General features: G+C 40.1%; 1 protein-coding gene across 1 annotated transcript; it reads right to left on the bottom strand.

Annotated features, from left to right (window-relative positions):
* Window positions 1-321: 321 nt before the first annotated feature.
* On the bottom strand, window positions 322-18,888 carry LOC117476234 (rho-related GTP-binding protein RhoQ). The gene is made up of 5 exons (XM_034122621.1): window positions 18,230-18,888; window positions 17,866-17,924; window positions 8,886-9,050; window positions 5,161-5,256; window positions 322-3,422 (listed from the first exon to the last, which is right to left on the bottom strand). Exons 1-5 carry the CDS (start codon window positions 18,369-18,371, stop codon window positions 3,261-3,263), a joined length of 624 nt encoding a protein of 207 aa, XP_033978512.1. The 5' UTR covers window positions 18,372-18,888; the 3' UTR covers window positions 322-3,260.
* Between the last annotated feature and the right edge of the window lie 4,878 nt (window positions 18,889-23,766).

The raw sequence follows: 23,766 nt of genomic DNA, 5'->3' as shown, positions 1-23,766 counted from the left end.
ACCTTTTTCTTTTTATCTAATCACTACTTCTGCAATATTGTTTTTGTTACACTGCCGGGAAAAAAAAATATTTCACTGAGTAAAAGTAGCAATGATGAAAAGTCACGAAATTCAGGATTTCAAAAAGAAACAGTTAACTTTTAAAAACATCCGATGAATATAAAAAATGTGTTTGTGTTGAAATCGCCTAAGTGTTTAATTCACTTGACCTGCTTATCAACTCAACCAGGTATGTTCGACCCATATTGAACCAGAAGTTAATTTCACAAATGTGTAGCACAGCACATCTGACGCCGTCCAAGTTAAACCCTCCAAGCCGGCTTATTAACACAGTTAACACATTTATTGAGAAGAGAGGAGCATCAACGGGAGAATGCATTGGTGGCTGCGGCACTTTAGGTCCTGTATCCTGAGGGCGGACCGTCACACAACATAAGCAAGCAAAACTGTCCGAGTGGGAAGGCTGCTCACCCCGCAGAGACACGGTTATGCAACGCAGGCTGGGACAGAGAGGAGGAGCACCGTTTACATTAAAGCTTTAATCAATCATCGTATCTCAACACAATATCAACACAAGTCATTCAGCAAGAGTTGGCACCTTTGATTAATATCTCTTTTGAAAAAGTTAGAAAAAGCCGATAAATGCTTAAAAATGAGAAGAGCTGATATTTTTGGATGTTTGGCTTGCAAGAGTCACACACTAAAGTTGTTACCTACAGTAGGCCTACTATGGACATATAGGCTTTAAACCTTTGTTGCATACACTTGTTTTTGGAGATCATAGAGATATATAAAGAACTCCAAATCCAGGTAAACTCCACATATCTCAATTGCTATTGGAGATGTCGTATAATGTGACTATTACACGGAAAATGTATTCTTGGTATGGCAATCTAACTGTTTCTACAGTGTGACTAAAAGATGGGATTAGTATACGTGTGGTTGTCGGACTCACATTTCTATAGATCATATAAAAAGCTGTCATGTGAGGACCTTATAACTTTGAATTAAGCAATCATTTTGATTTAAACTCTATCGAAAGATGAACTTCTGCATGGGGTTGCACCATCTTTTCATTAATCCATCATTAAGTTTGTATGTAAAGTCCTTTATAAGTTCTTAGTGACTATGAGCTAGTTTCAATTTAGTGATTACAGCTAAACTACTGGGCTGATTTTCATCAAACTGGTGCAAGGGTGTAGTATGGGTCAAGGACAAACATGTTACATTTTGAAGCGAATCTGAAACACAGGGCAGATACACTTCATTTTTCACTTTTGTTTTCATTTCAAGATACAGCATTTGGGCATAAAGAGAGAACATTTATCCGAGCAATAGTTGTATTCCAATAAGGGCTATATTTGTATTTTGGGGTGGTTCCGGTGCAACCGTGGTGCGCCGGTCGATTTATAAGCAATTTGTGAGACTCAAGTTGGAGTAGTTGATACACACACATACAACTCCATTGTTTCACAAGTAGCCAGTTTACAACCAAATTTAAAAATAAATAAAAGTTAAATCATCGTCAGACGATAGCCGTTGGGTTTTTGAAATTGCATTTTAGCCTATATGTTTTAATGCTTTTTAATGCTTCCGATAACTAAATCTTGTCATATCTTGGCATACAAATGCAGAATCTGTTCCATTATCATTCTGCTATTGGTGGAAGAACCCTCCTATTTCTGTAAACCAACTCAAACCGTCTGATGACAGGTGGGTAGTTAGGCTAATGCTAACATACAATATTTAACGTTAGCTAGGGATTGAGCCCAGCATTATTGGCTTTTTATGTATTTTTTTCAGGGATATTTTGTTGTTTTGGTTTAAAATACATTTTAATGGACACTTGACACCAAAATTAAACAGATTTTTTAAACATCAGGTCAGATGTGTTGACCATTTTCCATTATCCATTCGAAACGAGTCATGGTTTTTAAGCTAACGTCAGTTTGTTCAGTTGGCTAAGGCTATGTAACACAGTTTGTGTTGTGCACCCCATTTTAAATTGGAGTGAAGTTTGAACTTTTGAACAGCTGATGCACCTTCTTGAGTCCGTGTCTTCCCTGAAAAGCTGAAGTATTTTGGATACTGGATGAAATATGATTGTGCGTGGTAAGTGTGCTATGCTCATAGTTGTGCCTGCTGGAACAGTGTGCATCTTCTGTGCTTCAATCAGCCTTCTCTGGGAGAGAACTGTGTTTAAAGCAGAGGAATGTGCTTTGTTGTGCCGGAAATGAAATGGCACTGACTGCGATTCATGTTGTGCCTTAGATATACAGTATTGGGTCACCTAGCCGCATGATTTTGTGAAAAGTGTGCATTAGATTCTTTGGAAGTCGGATGTGAATCATTCTATAACTTCTTACATGAGATCTCTTCTGAACCTTCTTGAAGTTGATAACATAATAACACATTATTGAAGGATAGCAAAAATCGAACGAAAAGAAAGTTATTATTAGCTGACATGATCATCTCTATCTTAGAGAATCATAAACTCTGGACAATATATATTTAGAAAATGGATAATAAACCTCTTGAGTTCCTGATGAAAAACTCAGCCTGGAACTTGCAATATGTTTTGGCATGCCACACTCTAAAGTAATATGTTTCATAAGGCAAAAGCAAGACTCTTAAACTTTAAAATAATACAGTTAGGTCCAAAATGTGGTTTCTGGGCAGAATTGCACTCGTTGCATTTTGTGTGATATTGTTTGCAGGGCCCAATTGGCATATCATTGGAGACAGACTTACAGAGTCTTCGATTTAAATCCAAAAACTGGGTCCTTATGTCCAGAAATATATCCTGGCCACTGTCACAGTGTCACTTAGGTCAGACTCTCATTATTTACAGGTTGCAGGCTTTCTCTGATTTGCTCTTTTTTTAAGAGAAATGCACAAATGTAGCTTTCAAACCATAGAAATAATATGAACTCTTTGCATGACAGCTTAAGACAAGGAACAAATGATTAAAAATGGTTATAAAAGAAGGTACGTCAGAAGCTAAAAGTCTTAGAAGAAGAGACAGACTTGGGTTTTGTGCTCCTTTGGTAGTAAACTGCATCCTCAACCTGTGTGGGACAGCAGGAGAGAGTTATGGCCTTTCAAGAGCCCTGCAGCATAAAAGTAGCTCTTGTTTTGTCCTTTTCAGTCCTCTTGTTTCTCACTCTGCTGTCTGTGCATTTTTCTTTTGTCTGTCTTTTGCCTGCAGTCCAGGTTTGGTTTATGGTTTGTTGCTGACTGATCTCCAGGAGGTTAATTTATCACGTGATCAGGCAGCAGTTGATGCAGCGGGGTCCCAGTCTTCTCTTCAGCGCTCCTTTCTTTTTCTTGGGAGTCAGGATTGCGATGATGGCCTCGTCGAACACCGTCTTCAGGCCCTTCTGTGTCAAAGCGGAACATTCCACATAGCAACATGCACCAATCTGAGAAGGACACAAATATTAACATCTGTCAAAAATGCAGGTACAATACAATGGTAAACTAGCAGTTATGATAGGTAAAGGAATAGATTGTCTTTCTTGCCAATAGTTAATACGAGAATCTCGTAAACCACTACTTCCTGAGCACAAAATAGCCCCTAATTTTTAAACTTATGAGGTGTCAAAATACAACACGTCTTGTAGCATCAATGTTGTTTCCAAATTAAGACTTTAGGCTCATGAACACACCAAAGCCAGAAAGCAACCTACGGAACCATCTGTGGAGCACCTGAATGCACCATTGGCCTTGGCACTTTCCGAGAGTCATTTGTTAGTGTTTGAGACTTTCACAACGGCAGTACAGTGAGTCTAATAAAAAAAATGCTTTGCCCTATAACTCCGATATACACAAAAGAGGCTAAAAACTCGGGAAAACATCATTTCATTTCTGTTTCATTCATTTTGAGTTTTTTGGGGGGTTTTCAAATCTTTAGAAGGATTTATATGGAAATCAGGTCTAGAAATAATGTCCAAGGTAAAAAACAGTTCGCATTGACAAAAACCTAATACAACCTAATATTTCTTTTAATCTGAAAACGATCTTGCATGGAACTTTTGTGGCCTCAGAAAACTTCATGACTCCAAAAAGACATAAAACACGCCTAAATCCTATCTTACATTGCCAAAAATCCATATTTTAAAGGTCCCATGTCATGGCCATTTCTACTGATCATAATTCCATTGTTGAGGTATACTAAAATAGATTTATATTGTGCAATTTTCCAAAATCGCATTGGTTTCTCATACAGCATCTCTGTATAGTATGTGTATTCACTCTCTATCCTAAACGGCTTGTTGGAGCTCCTGCCCCCCTTCCCTATGAGCCCAGTGGCCATCTGCGAGACAGCGAGACACAGCGAAACCCAGCCCGAACACACACACCCGCAGCCTGGCTGGGAGTTTGTGTGTGTGCTCACACACCGACTAACAGCCTCGCCGCGTCCCACCGTCTCAGGGAGGAGAAATCGTTGGAGCTGCAGCTGAGAAAAGATTGAGTGTGTGTGTGTGAGGAAGTCCGCGGATTGGCCCATTTGGACCAATCTACGGACTTAACGTAACGGCTCCGCGGACGTAACGTAACGGCTCCACGGATTGGTCCAATTGGACCAATGGGCCCTTTTGGGTATGGGCACGTCACTGTACCCAGGAAGAAACCAATGGAAAAAGAGAAATCTCCAACGAGGCGTTCTGGGGCAGCATAGACAGGTCTTTTCTGTGTTAGAGTTTTACTCCCTACAGGGTGTACTTTGAGGGTTTGTGACTTTGCAGACCGTTTACATGCATAAAAACCTTCATAACACACAAGGGGACGGGTAATAACCGGAAAAGCATGACATGGGACCTTTAATACTTTGAGATGGGTGTATAATGTAATTTTTGAACGTTTGACTTTTATTCTCAATTTCTGCCTGACAGGATTGATTAATCACAGGCCACTACGTCAGACAGCCTGTAACTACTTTTGACATCCATGAGGACCTAGAATGTATTTCTGAATTTATTTGAGGCAAATAATGCACAGAGGTCTGATTCCAGACATTCCTACAGAGACTTGCAGGGTCAAAGCAACACACAGGAATCTAACTGGACATGACAGCTAAATCCTACCACACTGACAGTTAGCATCTAGCTCTTTCGTTAGCTACTCATTACTTCTCTTTAGTAGGACAAACAAACAAACCTCCTTTGCTAGTTTCTGTCCTTGCTCAGTGGGTATGGGCTTCTCCTTCATGTCATTCAGTTTGGCAATGGTCTTGGGGTCATCACGAAGGTCAATCTGAAAGAGATAAGGGACATTTTCTCTGAGTTAAGTCATGGATATGAATTCATAACTTTTTTTATATTTTCTTAAAGACTTAATTTCTGATTTGACAACACAAAATCAGGTATTTCTGCACTTTTCTCCACGCTGCTAAACATAGCCGACCTGCATAATTGACAGCTTTCTTTCTCATTTTGAAACCCACACTTCCTGCTCTTGTGCAGAAGCCATTTTACAGCCAACCACACGGTTCGTCACTCTTCTTGTATTCAATGCAACGCTCAGCACACACAACTCATCCCCATGTCAGTAATGGCCATTTATAATAAATGCATCCACCTGCACAAACGGGTGACCTTCATTAAACCTTTTCTTGATTGGTGTGATTTGTGGCTCGCTGTTATGAAGCTTGTGTGCATATCAGCATCGGACTCCAGAGCAGCGAGCAAGTTTTGACGGGTACTGATACAAAGGGCAGTAAACATCAGCTGACAGGAGATAAATCAGACACCCACTCCATCCTCCTCACCAACGCGGGGCCCTGGCTGCATTGGCATTTGGTTGCCAGGGAACACAGAGCGAATTCACCCACCAGTAAGCGGTGTAATCGTTTTTGGACATACGGCACCGACAGTGGGTTTTAAGGCTTAAAGGGGACCTATCATGCAAAATGCACTTTGGTACGTCTTTTATACATGAATATGTGTTCCCGGTGTTCCAGGGAACTCACCAAGTGTCAGAAAACACAACCCTCTCTATTTTCCTCCATACCCAAATCTCTAAAAAAGGGGCTGCAACGGATCTGATAAAAACTGATCCAGATTTGAACACTGTCCTGACGTCAGGATGGTGGCGCTACGGCTATTGGGCCAACTCTACCAATCAGGAGGAGACAGCCACGGCCATTGCCGTTCGAAAGCGCTGGAGACGCTGTAGTACATATGCCAGGCCTGTAGGTGGTGCTGTTCTCACAGAATCAGCCCTTGCAAAAACAGGGATAAAAAAGTGTAAACTGAGCGAAATGAGGCATGGCTAAAATGCATGATCTGCTTGGTATTTTGAAAAAAAGAAAGTATAAATATGCCTTATAGGTAAAAATAGGTATGGTCCTACACTATATTATTAAAATATAGCATGATAGGTCCACTATAAGAAATAAGCTAATACTTAGGATAAGTGTCATCTCTTAACATCTTCATGAGTTTAGTGTTGCTTCTATGGAAGATCAAAAGACATGAGCCCAGATTAAGTATCTTTGCATAAGTTAATGGCTGTTTTAATGATTACCTTTAAGGCACTGAGGACTAATGTACCAAGCCACAGACCTTTTAAACACAGATCAGCCTGAGGTCCCCAGACATGTTTGTACTCGCCAATTCTTTTTTGATTGAATACATTTATTCTTCTTTGCCAAAGGTCAGGTTCAGAGCAACAGGCTGCACTGGGATTTTTTTTTTATCACTTAAAGGGGCCTTATTATGCTAATTTTCACATTTCATATTTGTATTTAGTGTCTCTACTGTGACATGTCTCCATCTTTTTTTTCTCATACTGCCTGTGCTGCAGCACCTCTTTTCACCCTCTGTCTGAAACCAGAGCCCTGTCTGCTCTGATTGGTTAGCTGGCCGCCTCTGTTGTGATTGGTCAACAGCTTAGAGATGTCCTGCCTCTTAGCCTCTCAAGTACAATGTGTTGGAGCGATAGCCAATATAAGCACGAGTGTCAGTGATGTCACCATGTTAGGGGAGTAAACAAAGGAGTCTAATGGAGGCGTTTCAGGCAGAGGGGGTGTATGGGAGAGAAACTCCCTCTGGAGGGAACTCTAGGATTATAGCCTTTGCAGTCCATTGCATGCACAAATATAATAATTAATATTGAATTAAAACAGTTCTCATTCGTTTTGCCGTAAAAAAAATCTTGTTTTGTCTGACCAACAGTTCACAAAATATATTCCAGTTATGGTGATATATGACGAGTAATTAAAGTATCAAGTCATCACATTTTAAAAGTATAACCAGCAAAGCTTTGAAAAACAACAACTGGATTTATCAGAAAATGTTCTGAAAACTAACATTTTGCAGGCTATATGTAAGGAATATATTTGTGAAGTTTGTGATACTCCATGATTATCTCCTGTGCCAAACGAAAGCAGATTCAATGTATATTTGTCTCTAAATTGTAAAAAAGTTCTCTGTTAGCCTTGGTGGTCTCTTGAGGTTGAATTCACATTGTGGCTCAAAGCGTGTGTGTGTGTGTTCCTCAAGTTACAATCTGGATCTGGCCTCAATTGAGACAATTTGTATCATATCAAGTTGATATAGTGTACATGTAGATGTAACAGACATTGTTATTGTACCCTAGAGCAGGGGTTCCCAAAGTGGGGGTCGCGAGATGATTACAAAATTTAAATTAAAAAAAATGTAAAAAAAATTGTATCCATTTTTTTAATCAATTTTCTTTTTATTATTATTAATAATAACGGGTGTATAGACATTTTTCAGGGGCGGACTAGCCATCTGTATAATTTCCCCGCTGCGAGGCTCCCCCTGTTGACAATCCACTAGCGCAGTGTTTCTCAAACTTTTTCATACCAAGGACCACTTAACCAATAAAAAAACCCTCACGGACCACCTAACTCCACAGATATCCAAAAACAATAGGCCTGCTTACCACTCCAACAGTACAAAACAGCCTAATAATGACAGCTTAACCTTCTCTATATCGCCTCATTCACACAATAAATCAAAAATACAAATACAACTACAGATTATATAAGCATTTAGTTCAAATACGATTTAAAATGCTCTCAGGTTTTACACCTCTTATGAAATGTAGACTACATTTATTACGGAGTTTATGTCCGAGCCAACAGACTCACAGATCGTTGGCTACTGAGAGATTATGCAAAATACACCGCATGTAGTACGACACAAACCTCCGCTGTGGATTTTCAAAACAAAATACAGTAAAACTATGGTCGCAGGCCCAAGTTTAACTCTCTGAGGTCTAAGCCATATTGTCACATGTTAGGCTCGCCTGGGCTTTTTTTGTAAAAATGCTATTAAAACATGAACCTTGGTGACCATCGGGCTGGCCTGCATGGTCTGCCTACAAAACAAAAAATAAAAAAACGTTTATGCAGCCCCAACAACAGCCTCTGATCATCAACAGACTTCATACAATGCTTCATTGGATGCATATATTAGATAATAATCTCTATCACACTCCTAAAACATCTAAATCTACTTTCAGCATGGATAAATGTTCATAAAAGACATCCATTGTTTGTTCTATATGCTTCTTGCAATCCTAAAAACACATCGTAGTTCTAGAACAGATTATAAATCGCCTGAAGATGGTACAAACAAGTGGCAATATGTGTGATGAAGGTGTCGCGCTGGGCTATATCATGCAATCGAAAGTGAAACTTAAGCTCGCTCCATTGCGGAGATATTCCCGCGAGTGTGCGGAAAACTTAAATGTATTGATATATGCACTAGCACCCCCCCCCCGTTGACAGGGGTCGCCAACAGTAACTGGTACTGTTATTTTGGGGGTCGCGGACTGAAAAGTTTGGGAACCCCACATATAAGCAGTCATTTCAAGCTGAGTGTAAATGCTTCTGACACCATTGGTGGACTGACCTGGGTGCCAATGAGCAGGTAGGGGACACTGGGTGCATACTCCTGCAGCTCGGGCACCCATTCCTCGCGCACATTCTGAAAACTGGCTGGGTTTACCACTGAGAAGCAGATGAGGAAGACATCGGTCATCGGGTAGGACAACGGCCTCAGGCGGTCGTAGTCCTCCTGGGGGAAGACAGGACAGGAATAGTTAACATTCGGGTCAGGGGAGGATGAGAGGTCAGGACGGTGAGCAGACATGATTCATTTCCGTTTCTTAACATCTGGGAAACGATTACTCGTGAATTATTAAATCGTGTGAAAAATGAGCTCCGGAGCCAGGAGAGCTCCTTGGCTGCTTTATATGAGTGATGTAGACTCTTATGAGGGGAACACACTTGGAATTGACTTATGAAGAGAAGAAAGAAATTACCTTCACGTGAGACTTCAATGGATTATTTGACATTTGCAGTCAGACCAAAGGCAATCACCACAAGACAAAGACAACCAAATGCACTGGCATTGCCCAAATGTGTGAGGTTCAAATGGCTGATTCACAAACACAAGACTGTCCTCTGTGCATCCGATCAAGCGCCGCTTTGTCCCCACCAAAGATAAACCCTTCTGACAGAGTGTCTGACTTGCACACACGCATATTCAAGACCTATCTCACTTCTTCTCCCCGTGGCACGTATTGGGATGGTTCTACGCCGATAGCGCGAAGATACTGGCAATCAATGGATCTCCAGTAATTAGATATGACTCAACCAGACCAACAAGGACCAAGTGAATCAACCTCACTCTGTTGTCTGGGGAATTTATTGTCCACATGCCTCAAATCAAAGCAAATCGGTTGCCACGTTCCACTGTGCCAGAGATAGTTGCAGTGGGAGCGTTGGCATGACAGTCTTTCATTCGGATGCCTTCAGCGAGTCCCATTCTCTGCCAAACGCACACGAAAAAAATCCAATACTATCACACTGCTGTGCTATAACCCCAGAAGCAAGTCCTACTCATGCAAATGAGTGTAATGGTTCTTCATACAGCAATAGATCAGACAGATGAATGTGTCATCTTTTGTTCCCTGTGTAATGAATTTAAAATATACTGACTTTATATTGAATTGGAGTCGATTTTAAGAACGCCATACAAATCTTCACGCCTGTGCTCGTATCGTAGATGACTCTACACTGGAGTGCAGTCAAGTGGATGTGATTCAAATATTTATGAGTTATTCATCCTCTTACTTCCAAATGAGTTCAGTATTCGCAGGGTTCTCACAGACATGGCTCATGCAGAAAACTTTATAATAATTCTCTGTATCTGCTATGAAGTTCCTGAACTAATGAGATGATCGAGTGTTTTCACAGTCACAGTCATTGAAGCAACTTGACTGACAGCTTACCTGACACCATCTGAATTCCCTTATGTGATAAATGAGAGTTATGCATGCAAACCATCTGGTGCTCCATGCAAGCTGAGACAAACGATTAGGATGATTCCCAAACTGATTTTTAGCTTTATAGTTTGAAATATGATGAAAGAACAAAAAAACGACGTCAAAATGATATGAAATTATGTGATACACAGGATATGTAACAAAATGAGTCGATATAATGACGTGGGTTGGGAACCAAAACTTGGTTCAATATAAAAACAGTACCATGTACCTGCTACTAAACCAGACATAATTTTTACCCTGCAGTATGTTTTTTTCCAATATGCAATGAATGTTTTTTTGCCATTTCAACTCATTAGTTTCAGTGTTACCCGGGGGAAATTGAACCATTTCAAATGGCACCAATCAGAATTAACTTGTGAACGAAAGAATAATGAAAAGATTATCATGTTATCATATAAACATCAGTGACCAACACTGTCTGCAATTCATTTACAAATCCCTTGACCTCATGAAGTGAATCGTGAATAAAAATACACATTTGTGTAAAGGTTTTCTTAAAAATGTATGTGAGATAAGCCTTTGACCTCATTCACTTGCTTAAAGAATTGCAATGAAGAAATCAATAAGCAGAAACGCAATCAACGCCGTAATCATTTAAACCCAAACGATTCCTAAACCTAATAACCACAGTTAGGCAATATGCGACAATCCTGCAAATCCAATATTATCTTAAAGCAGCCTACCTAATTGATTTCCAATAATGTGCTTAAGCAACCTGAAATATTGAAGGAATAGCTACACTGGTATTAACGGCATACACACATCTTTAACTGTCAGACCAACTATAGTGTTTATTCAAGTGGTGTCAATCAGTTAAAACATGTAATCGCATTAATCACAATTATAATCTGTGATTAATCACAAGTTTAAAATATGTGTATTTCAGGCTGAGTTAAAACAAGTACACATGTGATGTTGTAATAAAGGGTTTTATACTTAATTATGTCATGATTTCTGAATTATTGGCATGAAGTCCGACCATTTTCCACACAAACCATCAACAAAGCCACTGTTACAGAGTCGCTGTAATAACCCTCTGTTTAATTTGGCTACACAGGGCATATGTTTGTATGGTGGTATTCATATTGCGAGCACTGTCTGTTCCAACAGTGGTGACCCTGAAAGAAATTGGCTAGCCTATGTTTCAGGAAAATGCCTTTCCTCACTATTCACCGCGCATAAAGCTAATGAGTGGAGTCACCTTCTGTCATGGATTAGGTGTACCGTTACACCGAGGAAGTAATGGTTCTGTCTCCTATGTAAGTCTAGTGGTCTCCAGTCAGTGCAATACATTTTGTTCCAGTCCTCCACTTGATTTGCCATGCAATTCATGGTAAACATCTGCAAAGGAACTACGAGAGGAAGTTGGTGTCAAACTTGATAATTTGATTAGTATGCATTCATTTTTTGAACACATTAAGGTTTCCAGATTCATCTCAAGGGTTAAAGCCTTAACATTGACAGCCCTAGTTTACTCCTGTCTGATACCGATGTTATCCAGCTCACTTTACCTTCCTTGGGAGAACATGTTACATCACATAGTGTTTTTGCATACACATAATGTGCTTTCCTCTGCCCCCAAAGATACACTATATCCGTCACATGAGATCAAGTACACAGTGTGTCTGTGCGACCTTTGCTTGCACAAGTATCCCCCCAGTGAGCCACAGACATAAAGGAACACAGTGTAAGCCACTCAGCAGTTTACTGTAAACAGGCCGGGAGCTTCTCCGAGACCCATCTCTGCTTCTATCACCGTTCCCTCAGTACACCCCTGACACATTACCAAAGACAGTAGGCCCGCTAGCCACTCAGAGTGTCCACAGCGAGACACAGACAGAGTGTGTACTCCTACGTACAGCAGCTCACTCGTATGTTTGATCAGTCCAGAAATGTTTACACTCTGCTGCTGCTGTGAACGAATACAAGTTTCCATCAGAAGTATGTCTTACAGTTTTATTGGAATAGTTTAAGAGCACATCAAGACAAACAGTCTTCCCAAGTAGTGCAGTAAATATTATGATCAGTGGAAAGTGATAAAAAGACCAACTTCTCTCCATACATGTCCATACATTTCCACGAAGGCCAGGCTCTGCATCTACGTGTTAGCTCCACCGTGTGACTGCACTCTGTTGACTCAGTGACTTATGAGTGAAATGATATCAGTGATTCATACCCTCCTCCTCGCTCTCGCTTTTCTATCTTTCTCCAGCTCTCCTCCTATGGCCTCCTCAGGGCTCTATAAACTGGCAATGTCAACAGAGTCAGACACGCCTGCTCCAACATGGCCGCCGGCTGGGAGCGCAAGCCCAGACTCAAGACGCTTCTTTTTCACCTCAGGAATAAAATAAAGAAGCTATTTATGCTCATTTCTGTTTTAATAACCCTTTAGTGGTGATTAATGATAATTTATCTTGCTTCGATGCTGAATCACTCAGTGAGAACAGCCTGCCATACTGCATTAAAAGTCTAATTTTGACTTTAATGTCAGCTAATGACAGTGGGTACAACCTCATTTAAGCCTTTAATAAATCATTTAAAGTAGGGCTACAGGATATGGAAAATAATTAAATATTTTGTAATAGATATATATTATTATATTTTATAATTTTCTTGTTTCTTTTTTTTTTTCTAATTATGTTTTAGTGTTTGCAATATATTTTTTTTTTGTCAATTTGTTTCGTATATACTGTGGTAAACGATTATTAAATAAAAACATATAAAGAAGGAAGTAATGGACATACTATAGCAATCTTTTTTTCTGGCGTATAATAAAAATACAGGATTGTTTTTACCAGAAGTCAACACCAAACCTGATTTTGGTCAAATTGAAGCAGCTATTTCTTTACAACTACTGTGATTGGTTGTTCGCTGTTTACAGCCTGCATGTTACTTACTAACAATAAACTCAGTGTATCCCAAAACCCTTAAATCTGAGTAAATTATGTTCTATCAGACAGATTTTTTCATTTACATTAGTTATGTTCAAGTTTGCCTTAAGTTTCAAGCAGCAAAAAAGTTGTAGCAAGACGTAGTTGAGATAATTTGCCTTGCTTGTGCACACACACATTGTGATGCTAATGCTGAAACAATATATTGTGAAACCATAATGTGTAGTAGGGCTAGGCAATATATCAATACAAGGTTATGAGACTAGATATGATCTTAGATTTTAAATATTAATATCACATAATGTTCTTTTAGGTTTTAAAGGCTGCATTAAAGTAGATTGATGTAATTTTCTGAATTTACCAAACTATTCAATTATTTACTTTACAATTTATATGATTAAATCTGAATATTGTGAATATTGTGTGAAAGCACCAATGAGACATAGTTTTATCACCTTAAATTGAAGTAGATGTTTCCATGGAATGCTACAAGTTTCAAACATACAGCTTAAGATGGAAAGATGATGAAGAAGAATTCAAAGAATCTAACTGGGGACAGGCTCCCAGATGGGAAAACTAAATTCCAGACCCTCCCTTTTATGCCTCACCCTAATTCCCACCTGTCACCCCCTCCTCTATACTGGGACGTCTGGGGGTGACTCTTGTTTGCTGAGTCAAAAAGGACTCATCAGACTGTGTCAAACAGAACGGAGGGAGTGCGTGAAGTGAAGTGGAAAAGTGATCAAGGGATGTGCAGTTGAGTGTGAGAAGCACCTGAATGGCTAAGCAAATGAGGAACAGTCAGACGACAACGTGGGGGTTACTAGGGCAGCGTGGCACAGATCCCAGAGGGTCACAACTCTTGAGTTCCTCTCCTTAAAGCGTTTCCATGGGTACCACAGCACTTAACATCCACTTCCTGCTTCCTCCTGCTTCTCTTCAGGCAGCAATGCTAGATGTTTTCTTTGAGTGCAGCATCATGAGAACGAATGAATAAGTAAAGGCTTTCCCCTCGTCGCATTCAGCCAAACAGACTTCGCAGACCTTCCATATGGAATAATTCAATAGGCGGCGGCTGGGGGAGCGACGTGGCAGAGCGCGGATAATAGAAGCAGAGCAGCCGTCTCAACAGCAGACAGTGAGCGGCACTCGGGTCAATGCCGGGCCGTGATGATGTGGCCCTGACATGTCACAGAGACGCGACAGTATGAAATAGCATCTGATGAGGGCATGGCAGCGGCAATTTGCTGCTGATACCCATTGTGGGAGCTGTAGCCCTGCCAGGAATATCAATATTACAGGCAGCCTGAAGCCAAACATGTGTAGCACAGGCCAGAGGTGGAGATGATAAAGGGCAAGTAATAAGTGAGGGAGAGAAAGGGAAAGCAAAACTTAAAGGGGCCCTATTGTGCTCATTTTTGGAGGTTTGTATTTGTATAATATGGGTCTACTCTAGTGTGACATGTCTCCAAGCTTTAATGTTCAAAAAGGTCTTTATTTTTTCTCATACTGCCTGTGCTGCAGCACCTCTTTTCACCCTCTGTCTGAAACCAGAGCCCAGTCTGCTCTGATTGGTTAGCTGGCCGGCTCTGTTGTGATTGGACAACTGCTGGAGATGTCCTGCCCCCTTATCCTTTCACGTACAATGTTTTAGATCGCTAGCCAGTGTTACATAGTGATGTCACAACATTATGGAACTAAAAAAAAGAAGTTCATGAGTAACCACTTTCGGTTCCCTCGTCTTGAAGTCAACGGTTTGAACGTGTTAATGGTTGAAATAAGCTCTGTTTTTTACACATGCCTAAGAGATTTTAACTTTTTGTTCCACAACATAAAATACATCACTAAATACCACACAATGTCCGAAGCATCTATCTGTCGTAAAAGAAGCGGTTGCTAAGAAGTGGCTAAATTAGACTACTAATGCTCATCACGCCAATCATTAGCCGCCTTTAGCTTAGCGGTGGTGATACGCAGCCCTGCAAACATGATGTAGTTTGTTTATAACGTAATTTCAGATTTATTTTCTGCATTATTCCAAAATCCAAAGGAAAAAATCAGATAGCTCTTTGTCGAGGGACCCCATTGTGATGCTAACTTCGAGGTCGGCCTACAAAAATAAGTAATCGCTGCATCACTCCATTTGTTCACTTTCTTAGTGAATTCTACCCCCTCCTCACCCCCTCCGTCACCCCATCCGTCTCTCTCTCCTCCTCTTTCTTCCTTCCTTTCTTTCTCTCTCTTTGGGGCGACGGCTCTTTGATCAGATGTTGAAGCTATAAACATTACCAGCTGGCCTTGCTGCTCCGCATAAAGAGGTCAGCCGAGTCGGGGGCGGTGAGGTGCTCGTTTTCAAGAGCAGTAACTCTACTCTCGAAAGGCCGGCAGCACCCACGGCAGACATCTGGGAGAACTTCTCCATTTCAGAGACACTCTGAATCAGCTAAAAGCAAACCCTGCTCTGAAACACACACACACAATATCAAACATGCCAGAATACACAATAAGTATGTGTTCCTCTTTTTACAACCGGGTAGTAACACCTCTTCCATCTGTTTTGTCGAGAACAGAAATGCAGTGCGGCCACAGGTTGGCTGGGAAGAAGGAGGGAGGGTTGTGATTTGATATTCATGGACATTTAGCATTCATGAATGAACAGAAACCGAGAGGCTGAATATTCCCCGGGTGACCTTTCAGCGCCTCATTTTTGTCTTTCCGATAAACGGATCACATTTCGGATTGTGACTCATTCTTACTTCACACAGTTAAATACGGCCCTGAGGAAAGTGTTAACTATTCAACGTTTGACATGTGTACAGTTTTAGGTTGTTGGAGGTGAAAGGTTTAGGGGCAGCTACACCACTGTTGGCTGTCTTGTAATTGTTAAAGGAAGGCCAAACATAAAGGGGCTCTTTGGAGTTTCCTTTTAACAAACAATTATTTCTGTATTTAGTGTTTTTCACCAGAAAGCATTGTGTGCATTTATCCTGCTGCCAGTACTGTGTTACACTGCCAACTGTTGATCAGCAGAACTGTGTCAAAACCAGCCCCCACACTTCTAGTGGTCCACACTATTTAAGATTTCTGCTATTTAATCAAGACTTCTCCTACAACATGATCATTTGTATATCAATTACTCATTCCGTGTTACTTTGAGTTCTTGAAGAAAAATCACAAGACTCCACCTTGAACAAAGACACAAAAAACGGGGATGTCTTGATGACTTGAAGTCAATTTGGCCTGCTAAACAACGTCAAAACGATATCTTTAACACATAATCTTTTTATAAAACCTTACGATTAAAAACATTTTGAACTGATCTGAAGTTACATGGACAAGTCTGCGCAATTGAAGACTGTTAAAAAAGTGTGTTATTGTTTTGCTTCTGTATCACACAGACCCCATTTACTTCAACTGTTTTAATTATTCAACAACAATTAATCGATTATCAGAAATTGTTGCCGGTTAATCGACGATTGATTACTTGACTAATCATTTCAGTTGGACTCTTATCATCTAAGTTATTACACTTATCAAATGATTCACATTTGTATCCCTAAAACTAGGGCTGCACAAACTATATTTATATTTTGACTTGTGCAACAGACTGTGAAAGATTGCGTCATTGTTCTCAGGGGTTTTATGAGGTCTTTGAAAGACAGTATTAGAAGAAAATGGCACTCATCATTATTTTTTCAGAGGTTCCTTGTGTGATCAGTTCATTTATTCCAATAGAAAAAAGTGGACAATTATTTCCTTTAATTTCGTTATTCATCAAGCAATTTTTAGATTTTTTAATTAAAGCAACTGAGTGCACTTTAAAAGCAGTTTTTTTTTTATTCAGCAAATCACATCACATCTTTTCCTCATTATGTGCAGCCCTACTTAAAACTGTAGTCTGTAAGATCTGGTTGTGAATGATGCAGCATATCTTGCACTCAATGATCTTCTGTCCGTGGTATGTTAACATGGTTTCCTCTGTCTGTGTGTTTACACTGCTGAGCTCTTCTGCTGAGTGGAAACATTAGTGTGTGTGTGTGTGTGTGTGTGTGTGTGTGTGTGTGTGTGTGTGTGTGTGTGTGTGTGTGTGTGTGTGTGTGTGTGTGTGTGTGTGTGTGTGTGTGTGTGTGTGTGTGTGTGTGTGTGTGTGTGTGTGTGTGTGTGTGTGTGTGTGTGTGTGTGTGTGTGTGTGTGTGTGGTGTGTGTGTGTGTGTGTGTGTGTGTGTGTGTGTGTGTGTGTGTGTGTGTGTGTGTGTGTGTGTGTAGCCCATTGGATTACCATTTCAGTTGTAGCTCTTGTCCGCTGAATGGCACATTGTAAAGAAAAAGCCCAGGCATTAGGCAGCCCTATTAACAAACCTGTGACATCACTACTGGACATAGGAGCCCTGTTCTCCACATAATATAACTATTGAAACCCCTTCACTACCATCACTGTCCATGGCACACACCACTACAGGCAGTAAACCCATGTGCGAAAACCATCACCTGTTGCAGCTTAGTGTCTGGCCTGAATATGAAGCCTGTGGGCGTGCTGGATAGATCGGTCCCAGGAGCGCACATGGAGACTGATATATAGAGATAGAGTGTGTGAGTGTGTGTCCTTGACATGCTTGGCACCGGGCCAGAGGGAAAAAATAAACTGTACCTGACCAGCTGTGTCATACAGTCCCAGCAAGTACTGCTTTCCACCAACGTTGACGCTCACTGCAAAGAAATGACAAAGAGCATTTGAGAGAGGGTGAGGTTGGGGAGCAGAAAAAGAAGGGAGGGAGGGAGGGAGTAAGGGAGGGGGGTCCCCAACCCCTCTCTGCTATGAAGAAGGCAAACAAGTGGTTTTGATTATAGCAACAGATGCAAGCCAATGCAGTTGGAGAGGAAGTGGCAGAGGAAATTCACCCAGCAACATTACATTCACTCTTTTTAGAATTGATATTAAATACACACCATTTCTATATGTTTTAGTGTTATTATTAGACGCCCATGACAGATAGAATAATATAAATTCCTACCTGCATAATGATCAAACACTGTGGGTACATACTCCTCTGGAAAGGCGTCATTGGCATAGCTCATCAGAAGACACGTTTTGCCCACTGCACCGTCTCCGACCACGACGCATTTTAACATGATAGTACCGGTTCCGTTAGCCATGATCCCGACTTTACCAGCATCATCATCGGCCTCCCGAGGCACTGTTGTCTCGACTCCCTCCTGCTGCTGGGCGGTGATCCCCGCGCGGCACGCCGGGCATCACCAGCCTCTGAGGCCAGCTGCGCGGCTGACAGAGTCGGGCTTCAACTGCATATTTCCCCCCTAACACCACCGGGTTCGGTACTCCCAAATTTGGCAGTGAAGGAGTTCCCTTTCACGGTTGACAAAATGAAGGATACCCCTTAGTCCTATAAAGTCTTATTACGGAGTTTCCCCCTAACAGTCTTTTCTCCGTAGTGCAGCGGCTATCACTCAGTGCTGCTGCCGGTCCGTCTTCTTGCTTGCTCCCCGGTGTGACCCACGCCTGACTCCCGCTGCCTGCCTGGCGCACTGTGCTGCTGCTGCTGCTGGTGGACAAGGTGGGTGCGCTTGCTGGAGAGGCGGAGCTTGGATTTGAAAGCTAGGGGCTCTGGATAAAGTATAGACCCTCCTGTTTGGTGTGAACTAAGCACTGAAATAAATTACATCATAATGTAGGAAGATGATGCCGACGTAATTTCAGTCCATGGCCTGATATAATAAAGGACTATTTGTACCCTTAGGAAATAAAACAATATACACAAGAAGGGCTTCAACAATAATATCCATTATAAATAAATATTTTGATTGTCTTCTCTATTTATTAATGAGTTGTTTGGCCTATATATTCAAATCTAAGAAGCTGTAAGAATAGAATTAACAATGTTTTTCCTTGAAAAATGTCTCAAACCACTTAATTGATTCGCAAAATTATTAACTTATTGGATAGGTTTTTTTGTGCACGTAAATGGTCTGCAACTGCTAAAATGGTTCCCTCCATAGTGAAATCACTACGTAACACTTGCACTTATATTGGCTAGCACTCAAACAACTTACTTGATAGGTGTTGACCAATCACAACTGAGCCGGCAAGCTAACCAATCAGTGCAGACTGGGCTCTGGTTTCAGACAGAGGGTGAAAAGAGGTGCTGCAGCACAGGCAGTATGAGAAAAATAAAGAGCTTTTTGAACATTAAAGCATATAACCCTGTCACAGTAGAGTACAAACGTGTACCTGAAAATGAGCATAATATGGCCCCTTTAATAGTTGACCCATACTGGTGCAACATTCAACAGTGTGTGGCCTATATAGACATACTATAAGTGTACACAGAAATATCCTGGTAATGTTGTAAGGGTTCATAATTCCCTCATAATGGCTTTAACATCACTGTAAAATCTAAAATGAAATCCCTAAAAAAAGAAGAGTGAATATTAATTTCACTTTGGCTAGACATGCATCTGTTCTACCAGACAGTCCAGCATAATAACATGTAAGACTATCGCCAACTTGTTTGTTTGGATACGGAAATGTTGTAACTTAAGTCTAACTGTAAAATGTCTAAATTTAGGGAAGTCTGTGTGCTTTCACATGACTTTGTGGTTAGAGAGATTAATAGGTGTGTGTGTGTGTGTGCGTGTGTGTGTGTGTGTGTGTGTGTGTGTGTGTGTGTGTGTGTGTGTGTGTGTGTGTGTGTGTGTGTGTGTGTGTGTGTGTGTGTGTGTGTGTGTGTGTGTGTGTGTGTGTGTGTGTGTGTGTGTGTGTGTGTGTGTGTGTGTGTGTGTGTGTGTGTGTGTGTGTGGTGTGTGTGTGTGTGTGTGTGTGTGTGTGTGTGTGTGTGTGTGTGTCCAGGATGGATGGGATATGTGAGAAGGGACCAGGGAGCTGCAGATGGAGGCGCCACAGGAGGAGGTGTGTGTTTGTGAAGGAAGGAGGGGAGGTGCAGTGTTTGACCTCTGTCGTGCAATTGGTCAGGTGTGCGCTGACTGCTTGAATATGTGCACTTAGATTACTGAGATTGCAAAAAAAAGTTAATCATCAATTAATTTGCAGATTATTTTTAAGATTAATTGGTTGATATTTTGGTCTATAAAAGTCAGAAAGTCTTTTTTATATGTCCTTATATTTATTATTATGTCATTCCAGTCAAAGATATTCACTTTAATGTAAAATAAAAGAGAAAAAATAAGCCCCATATGATATAATTACTTAAATGATGAATTGATTATCAAAATATTTATAGCCAATTATTTTTCTGTTCATATTGTTTTTAGCCCTATTTAGAACTTAATATGATGGGAATTAACGTCTTATGTTAATATAATATTTTATTACTGTATTTATATTTTTTAGACTTTTCAGCTTTAATATCTTATTTTAATTTAATATTATTTTATTTTTTAGTGTACATTCTTACTTTTTATTTATATACAAATATATATATATTCATTCATTCTAAAATGGAACAGCTGTCACAAAATCGAATTTCCCCCCGGGATAAATGAAGTATCTCTGATTCAGATTCTGATCTTAATAAAGCACATCTCTGGTCCCATCTACAAATGGAAAGGAATGAGCACACACACACACACACACACACACACACACACACACACACACACACACACACACACACATACACACACACACACACACACACACACACACACACACACACACACACACACATACACATACACATACACATACACATACACATACACATACACACACACACACACGAACACACACACACATATGCCTATCGTCTTTCTGTTCCTCATTATCTGTCTGCTCTGTCGGACAAATGTTCTTAAACCGAGGGCCTGAAACCCCAGGGAACCTAAGAGATGTGCAGTGAGATGTGTAAGTTAGATAACGCATGACGACATTGTTCCGGAAAGAATCAGGAGCTGACTCATTCTGGTTAAATGTCATCCCCATCCCTTGTTATGGCCTTTACATAAAATGCACAGTCCTGAACAAAGGATGTGTTTTTACCCAATAGACACAGATCAGCCTAGAAACAGATGCATTACCAATCAAATCCAAGCATAAGATGCAAACTGAATACATCTTAAGAAGGCCATTTAAATTACATCTGTGAAGTGTTTATAATGATTTGTTTTTTTCACATCTCTGAGATCATTCCTATCCTGTTAGCACTTTCTGATCCTGGAACAGTTGCTATGTTTTTCCCTACAGCTGTCTAAATGAGCCAGATATAGGATGACCAATCGTATTGCACTGAAGTTGCACTCTTCACTGAAAGACAGGCTGCATGATAATCAAGCAAGTCACAGTTAACAGGAAATTAGGCTGCTTCTGATAACTGATACCTGATTCTGTTGCATTAGAGGCAAATAAGGACACATAAATATTGCAAAAAAATATATCAACAATTAAGCTTTAACATGAGCAAAATGTACCAGAAAAGCTAAAAAGAGTAGACTTTTGATGCTTCAGTTTTTATTGCATAATGCCAATATGGGAAGTGATTCTAATGTTTTTAACATTTGTTATTATGATTTCATTTATTCTATCTCAACTTTATTTTTGAATCATATTCTGACAATTCTTTACAAAAAATATAGAGGTTTTTTTATATCCCTGTTTTATGTTAATTCTGTGTATTTTTGAAAGAAACTTAGTGCCATATTCCTTTTAATAGGTGTAACAATTACTTTTAAGTATATTTTATTTTAAAAAGGATAAATATATGCAATACATTCCTAAAAGTACTTTGAACAACATGTTTTTGTTTTCACATTGTGAATGCTGTTGGAAGCTTTCATGACTTTTGAAAACTGTTAAATCTGCTTTTTGATTTGACCAAAAAGTGTTTCAGCAGAGCCACAATAACAATATTCTGCTTCTCTTTTCCACCCTTCCCCTCTGTTTCCTGGCTGAAACTAAACAATGAGTCCATCTATAAGCTGAGCTCTTGCTTGATGGTCCCTAGACGGCTGAGAGCTGTCCAATCAGCTGCAGGGGGCGGGGCCGAGGATCTTCCTGCTATCACCTCATTTGACAGCTGCTGCAGGGGATCACATGACCAAACAACAATTACATCATACATGTAGTACTCCTGCTGAAGGTGTTGCATTGGAGACAGAGGCACTGGGCTGGGCTGCCGAGCAACAAGAGACCTTTCAGCTGACATCACACAAGTCTGCTGGCATGTCCTCTGATGGAAGCACCTTACACTCACTTTAAGACACTGTAACATCAATCACCATGATATGGCTCCATTTCAATAGCTACAGCTATGTTGTTTAATAAAACAGTGGGAGGGCCATAACTTCAGTGCAGATCAAAGTCAAATGACACTGCTGTATATCCTCATGAAAGCAGACTGAATATGTTCTGTTACTGCCTTTCAGACCATGCACATAAGGTCTATACTATTCTGAGGTACATCATGAATCTGTATCCAGTGATGGAAGAAATACTCAAGGTTTTAGTAAAGGTACCACTTTTAAAATACACCCTATAAGTACAAATCCTGCATACAAAAACTTGCTTAAGTAAAAGTACAAAAGTATTATTAGCATCAAAATATACTTAAAAGTAAAAGTGCTTGTTAAAGGTAGGGTAGGTAATTCACTTCAGAAACACTTTTTGTTATATTCCATGGAATGCTCTTAACATCCCGATAGCAATGAATAAATTAAATGCTTTGACAATAAATATATACAAATATATCATCTGTGGAAGCCGTGGCGCTGTAAAAAGCACAACCAATTATCTGAGCCGGCCCGGGTCAGATAATTGGATGGCCTACCTGCCTGTCAGCCTTCCATCTCGTGCACAAACTTATCTCGTGCCCTCATTGGTCATGTGCGGGTTTGTGTGTGTTGGAGGAGGGGCTCTGTAAGGAAGTCTGAAGGAAGGGGCAGATTTTTTTCGGTTGTGTACTTTCAAATTCTAGCTTACTCGAGCTGGTTTCTCCATTCTTACCTACCCTACCTTTAAGCAAAATGGCCCATTATATATTGAATTACACTAGTGCTTTATGATTATTGAGGCATTAATGTGTTCATCACTGCTGGTAAATGTGTAGTTCATTTTAAATATTGATATACTGCTGCTGGATATTTTTAAACTATAATTATATGACAACGTTTTTTTATCAGTGGTTTATATTTCATTTTAGCTAATTATCTGCATCTTTAAAGTAACTAGTAACTTAAGCTGTAAGATTAATGTAGAGGAGTAAAAGTACAATATTGGCTTCTGAAATATAGTGTAGGAAAATATAGAGTAGCATAAATTGAAAATACTCAAGAAAACTACAAGTACCTCAGTGTTGTACTTAAAGTGGACCTATCATGCTATATTTGAATAATATAGTGTAGGACCATACCTATATAAGGCATATTTATACTTTTTTTTTTTCAAAATACCAAACAGATCATGCATTTTAGCCATGCCTCATTTAGCTCAATTTGAAAAATGTTAGCTCTGTTTTTGCAAGGGCTGATTCTGTGAGAACAGCACCATCTACAGGCCTGGCATATGTACTACATCGTCTCC

Source organism: Trematomus bernacchii, unplaced genomic scaffold (genome assembly GCF_902827165.1).
Source record: "Trematomus bernacchii unplaced genomic scaffold, fTreBer1.1, whole genome shotgun sequence".
Taxonomy (NCBI): Eukaryota; Metazoa; Chordata; class Actinopteri; order Perciformes; family Nototheniidae; genus Trematomus; species Trematomus bernacchii.
The sequence above is the reverse complement of the archived record's forward strand: the minus strand, read 5'-3'. Positions and strand labels throughout refer to the sequence as shown.

Bases quoted from the DNA above. Each gene is read 5' to 3' on its own strand.
- LOC117476234 (XM_034122621.1), bottom strand. From the start codon at position 18,371: ATGGCTAACGGAACCGGTACTATCATGTTAAAATGCGTCGTGGTCGGA. The intron at 5,257-8,885 runs GTCAGTCCACCA...TATCTCTTTCAG, and splicing joins ACCTGCTCATTGGCACCCAG to ATTGACCTTCGTGATGACCC. The intron at 3,423-5,160 runs GTTTGTTTGTTT...TGTCCTTCTCAG, and splicing joins GACAGAAACTAGCAAAGGAG to ATTGGTGCATGTTGCTATGT.